This window comes from Pygoscelis adeliae, unplaced genomic scaffold (genome assembly GCF_000699105.1).
Source record: "Pygoscelis adeliae isolate BGI_AS28 unplaced genomic scaffold, ASM69910v1 Scaffold75, whole genome shotgun sequence".
Taxonomy (NCBI): domain Eukaryota; kingdom Metazoa; phylum Chordata; class Aves; order Sphenisciformes; family Spheniscidae; genus Pygoscelis; species Pygoscelis adeliae.
This window is the reverse complement of record NW_008824772.1, coordinates 5,244,546-5,253,861: the sequence shown is the minus strand read 5'-3', so window position 1 is coordinate 5,253,861 and position 9,316 is coordinate 5,244,546. Positions and strand designations below refer to the sequence as shown.

The 9,316-nt window shown below is 46.8% G+C and overlaps 1 protein-coding gene across 1 annotated transcript in view; it reads right to left on the bottom strand.

Moving 5' to 3' along the window:
* The window catches only part of TMEM104 (transmembrane protein 104), a 41,600-nt gene that overhangs the window by 7,254 nt on the left and 25,030 nt on the right, over positions 1–9,316 (bottom strand). The window contains exon 8 of the mRNA XM_009323747.1: positions 6,349–6,442. Within this exon, the coding sequence (XP_009322022.1) occupies positions 6,349–6,442 (94 nt within the window). The remainder of the gene's footprint in view (positions 1–6,348; positions 6,443–9,316) is intronic.

Below are 9,316 nucleotides of genomic sequence, written 5' to 3'. Positions count from 1 at the left end.
AAAAGGAATAATTTCCCTGCTTTTTTTCATCATCTTGGGCAGGGTTTGCTACGCGATAACCAAGATTTACAAGCAGCCTCCCCTACCGTGGTAACAACAATTGCTGTGAAACCGGTGGAGCTGCCCCCTCTCAGCCCACATCAGCTGGTGTCCACAGACATCTGCACACCAGAAACAGTTCACAGGGAGAAAAATGGCTCTGCACTCTGGTGTTTATCACGGTTGCTTTATCTCAACATATGGGAAGGAAAGAGCAGCCAGCGAGGCTTGTTTGCTTCTGGTGGAAAATTACCCGCATAGTTTATTGTCCTCTCTTCTCTGGTCACCTTTGGCAGAAGCACCATAAAGCCTCTGAGCTCTGCTGCTGACTTGGTCTATTAGCTTTGACAGTCACTCCTCTCTCCATGTGAGAATTTACTCCTCTGTGAGAAGGGGAATAACACACACTTCGGTGTCACCATGAGCCTGAGCTAGGGCTGTGCATGCTTTGGAAAGCACTGGGTGCGGAGCACCCATGTCCCATGAAATCCAGGTGCTCTGCAGCCTTAGCCACACATTCCCCATCCTGCTTTGGGCCCTACCCAGCAAAGTTTTTATCATCTTCTTCCAACAACACACACTCTGAACAGAGAGCAGCTTTGCATGCCACATACTCACTCTGAAAACCTGTGTGGGCACCATCATCTGGACCCTTTTGCAGGTCTGAATGTGTCCTTACATTTTCAGCTTCCCTTCTCCAACTCTCAGATCCATTAGTTTGTCTCCTGCTGCCTGGATAGAGTGCTCTTTTCAGGAACGTCAACTCCTCAGGCAGGATCTCAGTGGTCCCATCCAGCACCTCACGTCACTCTCCATCTGCATCTGAAGCTAACAAGGCTCTTTCACTCACACAGGCACTGCTTCACCCCACTGCCTCCCACAAACGGCACTGAAATGAGCTTCTCCGCTGAGAACTCTGAAAGTAGGCATGACAGAAGCACAGCCTTTTAACTACCTCTTCATAAATATATTCACTTCTCTTAGTGAATTATTTACCCTGGGCTCCGGCAGCAGCTTTCTCTGCTCCAAAAGGGATGCAAGAACGTGAAGTAACTTTATTGAAGAAGCCCATCAGAATGAACATGCAACAGTGTCCTGATTTACAGTCCAATTCCCTCTTCCTTGCCATTCCCGTACGCCCTGCTCTGTGAAAGGAAAGGGGCAGAGATTGAACTGGTCCCTCCTTAAAGCTGTTTGCAGAAAGCTCCATTTTTTATGCAGAAAAGAGGCCACCTTGAGGACTGTGGACACCGGCAGAATAACCTCTCTGCAGGAGACTGGAAACACAGGACTTCAGATAACTGTCACCCCCTCCCATATCAGCCTCCGCTATAATTCTCAGTCTCTGCAGCTGAAAGGACGTGGCAGAGTGACTCCGGGTTTCTGCACTGAATCAACTCCAGCATGGCTGGTTAAGCCTGCTAAGGATGGCAGCGACTGTTACTACAGCAGCTGAAACCTGCTCACAAAGTGAGATGGTCTGAGACCAGTTCTCTGCAGAGAAGTGCTGAGGAGTCCTGTAAAGAGCAGGATTCTGGTGGAAGAAGCAGAAGTATCAGAGAAGTGAACAGATAAGGAAAATCAGCCTCACCAGCATGCTTTGGAGAGCTCTTCCCTAGTTTCTTGCCTAGAAGCCTTCTACCAAGTACCCTGGAAGGGGCCGGGATCAGGGGACAGGACAAGAGGGAACGGGGGAGAGAGAAAAAAAAGAAAAAAAAAGCTTAACACACATTTCCTGGCTATTCTTGTCCTTCCCCCTCCCCCCCATCTTACTGGCCAGGGGAAAGAGCTAAGGGAGAGACACTGTTTCTGGGCAATATAATTGCAAGGTCATAGTTTGGGGAGGGTTGGGAGTGATCTGTCTCAAGGGCTGCAGTTACTTGGATGGATGTGGTATGATCTGACTGTGCCACAGGGAGAGAGAACTGAGCCTGCAGCAACCAAACCTGGAAGTTTATTCCTCTGTAAAATGTCTCTTTATTAAAATACAATACTTTCTAATAACTACAATACAGCATCAAGAACAGCACATAGAGCAAGTGTCTCACGTGGGAGCTGTCTGGGAACATTTGCCAGAGACTCTTCAATAGCAGTAGCGATAATCATGCTACCAACGTCTTTAAAGCCAACAGTCCTCACCTATAGAGCTGGGCATCTCAGGCTGTAACAGGCCACAATTAACTGGGTTAGCTGCTTAATACACAATAGCCCGATGTTTGCTGCTGAGCTCCAACAAGCCCTGTCCTTTTGTTATCTCTCCTAATCCGTACCCTTTCCCATGATGCTGCTAGACAATTATTATCCAATATTATCCAATAATAAAGAAGTAGGGCTGTGCCCCAGTGAGCTGTGTCCCCTCTGCTTTGAGAGGTGCATCAGACCTGCCTGGCTCAGTCCCTTTTGCTGTGCCATGCTCTCCAGCAGCTCACCCCTACCACCACCCACTTGATGAGGATTGAAGAAAGGAAGGGGGGGAAAAAACCAAGCTAGATGATTCAAGCCTCTTTAGGGAGCAATCCATCACCACCACAGATTTAAACCCTCCAGGAAAAAAAGAGCCTGAAGTCCAAACAGCAGAATTGAAAATACCAACAGCTCTAATTTATTGATGGCTTAGTTGGTTTAGTCTTCTGCAGGACACTCCCTGTTCCAAGAACCTTGTAAGAGACCTGGAAGCAGGCTCCAAAACTGGTAAAGGACTTGGGCTAGTAACAGCTCCACACTTGCAAGGCTGAGGTGGAAGGGAGCTGAAAAGAAGGAGTTAGTTTGGGGAAGGAACCCTTCCTACCCCAAGGGGACAATTCGTGCTTACCTAGTCAACCAGGCTGGGCCCTGTCTCTGCTCTTAGTATCCTTGCTCAAGAGCTGGGTGAGCCAGCAAGGTTTTATCCCTAACTCAAATCAAGGCTTCACCTTAAGCACCATTACCAGGATTCAGAACAAGTGATTTTTCCCAACTAGCCCTTTCTCCAGGGAAGCACAGATGACGGGCTCCCTGTCGCACCCCTTAGGGTGCCTGTGTTCAGTCTCCCAGGGCAGTTTGGGCACGAGTAGCAGAGGGCTGACAAAGCAGCCTGAGGAGCTTTTACAGTTGGAGAAGGGATGAGAGCTTGTGTAGGCAAACCCTTACACACCCTCCAGCTCCCTGAGAACAGAGATCTCTAAGCACAGATAAGGCCAGCAGTTCAAGCACCGACTGCTGCACTGAATTTAACCACTAACACTCGCCCACACGAGGTGGCAATCAGTTTTGCAGCCGAGTATGTAAGCTGTTACTCTTCAGAAGACTGCCAACAGCTCGACGGCTCTGGAAGCCCTGTCTCTGCCATCAGCCCCACTCCACCTGGAGACACAGATCCACCCTCTGTGCTGCTGTCACTCCTGACAGGGAAACGCCTCGCCACGCCAGCCTTGTTTCCAGATGAGCTCTCCATGTTCGGCAGGCCCAAACGATGAGAGCCCATCTGTCTGGGCTCTCTAGCAGTACAGCACTTGGGCTTGCAAGCTCCTCCTTCGACTTTCTCCTTTTAGAGACTTCAGAGGTGCCTGTCCTGGCTAGTCCCTTACCCTGGGAGGAAAAACAGCCAGATGAACGGCTGATCCCTGCCACATCTCCACGTCCTTTGAACTGGCCCATTTTCAATTTCCAGTTCAGGTCCCAGTGTTTAAAACTGCATTTTTCAGAGACAGAATGAAATTTTTCTTGTCCATGAGACTGCTGTAGGCTTTGTTAGCTGATGTGCTGCTTGCAATGAGCACAAGGCTCTGGAAAGAGGCTGGTGACATTTGATTATCACTTAGAACAGGAGAAAGAGGGAAAGCAACTTTCAAAGGCAAGGCTGACACTGTTACAAACACCAGCCGAAATGACCTTCACACATAGCTAGCTCTCCCTGCTGCTAAGAACCATCGTCTCAGCCACTGTCATCCGAATTGCCAGTACACCTGGGGCAGTGCAGCCTTACATCAGCCACTGCTGCTCCAAAATCCAGGGGCTTTTCACCAGGCTGAGGAAAAGGGTGTATGGTGGGTCCTGCAGTACATGCATTGCAAGTCAAATAGGCTTGATTTTTTCAAACCACAATGCAGAGCACGGTCAGCTTCCCATCCACACCAGGCCAGCAGGCACAGGTAAGCGGAATAAGCCGCCGTCCGTGTGGGAGGTTTCTACCCAGCAAAACAAAGAGTGTTCAGCGCCAGTGTTCAGCTCTGCCGCTCAGAGTGCTCAGCAGAAGGGGAACCACCTTCAGCACCACGTGGCTAAAACCAACTAAAGGAAGACGAAGGAAAGTCACAGATTATAGCAGGACAGGAGTCCACATCTGTCCATTGGCTTTCAGGCAGGACAAGTTCAGGAGACCACAAAACACCAGCCAAGACCATTCTTTAGGATCTAAGCTCTCTAAGCACCAACAAAAGACCAACCCATGTTTAATTCACAGCCCTGCTTTTAGGGGAGGGGACAGCGGTGATGTGAGGACATGGGAGAAGCCAGCTTGATAAATCTAAACAGTACGGGATCCATCCTTATCCTGGAATCTGCAGCAAGAGCTTCTCTCTGTTCCCTACATCCCATGGCTGTTTGATATATGGTCTTTCCTAATGGATCTATCCCTCATTGTACACATACGGAATCCGTTGCTCTAAGTAGCCACTGAGGTGCTGTCAGTGTCATTAAATATCATTATGTGGGGCAGCTGTTCCCCAGCGTGCTGACGCAGGAATCAATCAGGCTAAGGCATGAGTTTCCCCTACACTGCTCCAAACACTGCCTTTGTCCCTCTCCATCAAGTGACGAAAAAGAGAAGCAGTTCTTCCTTTATGCCAAGGTTTAGCAATCCTCATACTGGAAGGAGCCGGCTAAAGGGAAACCAATGGCAGATCAGGCAGGTGTCAGGTTGTCACAAAGACAGGATGAGGTCTGACTGATGTCTTTACCAGGAAAGAGGAGGCAGGGTGATTGGAAACAGGCCAGTGAGCTGAGCAGAAATTACTCTTTAAAAAAAAAACAAACCCAAAAAACCCAACTTCCTTTAATACCCCTTAATGAGATAACCTCTTTCTCTGAAGAACATGGGAGCTTTCAAACCTTTCATGTCCTCAGACAGCAAAAGGGAAAAACAGACATTCAGGATTTTCACACCATCCGAGGTCAAGATTCGTTAACTCAAGCTGTTCAGCATCTGAGACTTGAGGGCTTAAAATCCAACCTCATTTTCCTGGGTGACAACTGCTTAACCTCATCTCAGATGTTCTCTAGAACAGAGGATCTCTATTCCTCCGCAGTGACTGCCAGCCACTTCTGAACAGGATCACAGGCCTTTGAACTCACAGAAAAGGGACGATAGCCAACCGAAGTAAGGTCAAGTGTGTGTGTGCAGTGGGAAATAGTCTGAGAATCAGCTTTTCTTCCTATTCCAGGTCAGTGATAGGTATAAACAGAGCTAATTCTGTGCTTGAATGATCTGGACCCATGAGCCAGGAGACTGTTAACCTGCAGAAATGCTGCTGGTGCTGTAACACCCCCTCTGTTAGCCCTGAATATCAGTTACTCTGTCTAGGTTAAATAAAACAAGACAAACCTCAACATAGGTCTCCATAACAAACACCCCCCCCACCCTTTAAGGGCATGTACACATACAAGCCAGATGTGAGGCAGCTGCATCTTTGGATGACAAAGACACTAAAAAAAAAAAAAGTAGTGATGTCTTATTTCCTGTAAGGGAATTATGTCTTCCCAGAAGTTCCTGGCAGTAAGATTTTGGAGAGAACTCACGACAGCGGGGCTTCCCAAGGACAACACATATTGGTTTAGGGGTTTCCAATGCAGCACATCCTATGCTAAAGCAAGTCCCAGGAGAAAAAAAAAATGCAAACAGATGATGAAACTAATGGCGTAAAGTCTGACAGAAGTGCCTTTTGTTCTCAGATCAAAACGAAGACTGTTCAAAGTCTGTTGTACACATGCTGAGAGAATGAGAAACTTACTGCTGAACAGCAACTGGTGGGTATCATGGTTAGTCCCCACACAGAAGACTCTTCCAAATCCCTTCTGCCTCTCACACAAACCAGATTAAAACTTCATCTACCAGCTCATGTCTGATTGAGAACAATCTGTTTTGTTTTAATCAGAAATTTCATCCTAGAACAAAAATCCTTTTCCTCAGAGATTTCAGGCCTGGACAATCCTCCTCAAAGAGGTTGTTTTGACAAGCACTTGCTTCTAAACAAGAATATCTTGCAAAAAAAAAAAAAGCATCAGTAGCATAACTCAGGTTCCATCTATGGTAAAGAGGTGGCCAAGACTCACCTATCCATCTCATGAGGGATGTCATGATTTGAAGATACTTGGTCTTCTGCACATTGAAGAAGGTGAAAGGACCCAGGAGGAGAGTGAATGCTGCCTGGAAGGACAAGAAAAACACCCATTAGGTTAGAAACCAGAAATTCTGCTAGTATGACAAATTTATCAGTAAACCAAAGCTCGCCTTTAAAGTTCACCTCCAGACACGTCTCTTTATCATGGAGCTTTCTTTGTTGCTTAATTTTACAGCTAGGTTGGCTGAGACACAGAGGGTCAAGCAAGCTGCTTGGTATCAGAGAACATGCCTCGGGCAGAAGTAGAGCACAGGGTCCTCTTGGCTCTTAGCCGCTTGCTATCACTGCTACAGCATGCCTTTACTGACACATTTCAGTAAAAGCTCTCAGTGCAGCCTTATGGAACATTAAATATTAAACTGTGGCCTCTTTGTCTGGGTACATGCTCAGTTTAGGTCTGGATAGCAATAGTCATGACCAGTCTGCTCGCATTAACATTGATGGGGTAGCTTTGGGGTGTCCCCTCCTGCTCCAGCAATGGAGCCAGGTCTGCCTGGAACATTTTTTTCCCCATGCTTTAAGTTGCTTGTTTTACAGCAGGAAGCTTATAGCGTAACAGTTAAGCTGTTGACTTGGAAGCTGAAAACCTGTGCAAAGTGAGGGGAAGAAAAAAAAAAATCAAAGAGATACTCGTAAGAATGAGCTTCATTCAGTGTGGAAATTAAAGACACTGTCAACGAGGAGAGATCTTTCTTCACTGCCCTCTTAGTTGTATATTGAGAGACACTGAGCAGCACTCAGAGCCCTACCTAGTCCAGACAGAGAAAAGGAAAGGCTTTACTGCAGGAAGACGACAGACCTTGACCGAGGTCTGAACATGAACTGAGAGAAGCTACTTGTGACGAGGAGACAAAATGGGTGTTACAGAAGACAGCCCTGCCCATGATCCATGGGATGGCACAGGCTAGCGACGTACTAACAGGTCCAAAAGCTGCAAGCAGGCAGTATCTAGAAAGCCACAGCATACTCGGTACAGATTTGTTGAGCATCCCAAAGGGATTTTTAAAGACAAATACTCAACATTAATATTTACACATTGCTCTTTTCCATGACTTCTTAAAGCAGTTCTGAAAAAAGGTGTCACCAGAAGGGAAGAACTGGGAATCAAAAGGGCAGGCTGCAGAGCCTCGAGGTCTCTGTCGACCCCAACAGAGTTGGTGACAGAAATTAATCTGAGCTATTTTAAGACCAGTACAACCCCAAGAAACCTCTGAGATGGTTTCAGAATATCTGCAAGGCAAATTGGAAATGCCTCGCATCACAAGTATTCTCAGACAACCAAAGTAAACCCAGAAGGGGACCAGAGGAGAGAACCCTTGGTTTCACACGTCGCTCGGTCAAGAGGTATTCTGACCTGAGGCCATCATTTACACCAAGTCTTGTTTTTTCCTGCTTATTAAAAAAAAAGAAAAAAGAAAAAAGAAACGGGGGACAGAAAGCATGCACGGAATTCAGATTTGTGAAGCTATTGAGGATCCTTGGAGGAAACACTGAAATCACACAGAGTACAACAACACAGGCATAACTGGCAAGACTAAGAGCAAAACCAGCCTTAGTTAAGACACTTTCAGTTTTAACACTGAAGCAAACCAGCCAGTTACAAGTCTTTTTTAATCTTCTCCCCCTTGTTCCTTTCTTGTTCCTTTTCAAGCTTAACTCCACTCTTCTTCCACCCGCTACAGACTGCCACTCCATCCTAGGATAGTGCGCAAACCCCAAAGGGCTAAATAAACTTTAGACTAAGAAGATGTAGGTCAAGGACCCAGACCGACCCAAGTAGACACTGACTCTCTTACCGGAAATTATTCTCAAGTTTGTGACTAATGTCTTTCAACCTCCCCTCCCAACACACACGCTGCTCAACACAGCCTCCCTTCAAATCGCGTCAATAGCTCATGCACCAGAAAGAGCTGAAACAAAGAGAGACGGACGAAGGATGGTGATAATAAGGAACAGGTGTCTTCTGCAAATTAGAATGCACCAGAACCAATCGGCAAAACAGCACTTCAAACCACAGCAAGGATTGACACAAGATCACTGAGCACCAAAGCAGCTGGGTCTGAAACCTAGGTTTGTCTTAAGCACCGAGGAAAGAGCTGTGTTAAGGTGGATTTGGAGCTCAGTTGCTGAAAAGCATCAAAAGCATCATTAGGTGCTGGAAGAACCTGGGTCTCCTATGTGCTCCCCCACGACTGCTATGAAGCATAAGGAATTCCTCTGGATGTTACACTCCACTTTCTGCAGTTATTATCCAGTGCTCGAGGCATTTTAAACAACTAAATCCACTGAGCAACTCTTTCAACTCTCCCCCTCCTCTAAGGGCTTTAGTGCTCAACTCATGGGGAAGAGATACAAGTCATGGTGCCTGAATGGTTGGATTCCCCTCCCATCCTTTAAGATGATCAGTGTCTTCTGTTCTTAACAAGATCGTGGAGCTGGTCCAAAGGAACCAAGTGAGAGATGAATTCAAATGCAATAGAAATCTATTACCTTTTCCACTTGACGCCCATTAGCGAACCAAGATGGATATCCACAGATCAATAAAAACGATGCTAAGGCCTGGAATGAGATGAGGTTGCCCTGCTTTGCAGAGATTTGTGCCAACCACTTTTAGGAAGGGAAGCCACAGCGCACGCTGGACTGCTTAAGAAGAGAAAGGCAGGGCAGAGGAAGACATTAAACAGCCAGATTAACATCACTTCAAAGTGAAATTGCGTACAGCTCCACAGGATTCAGCACAGGTCAGGAAAGAGGGATCACTTCCTCACCAATAACCAGGACATGAGGAGCAAGGACTCAGTCCCTGGATTAGAGCTAATCTTATCATCAACCCTCAGAAGATGCCCAAGGCCAGGAAACCTATTTAAGAACACATCCCCAAAAGGTTGAGAAGAGACTAT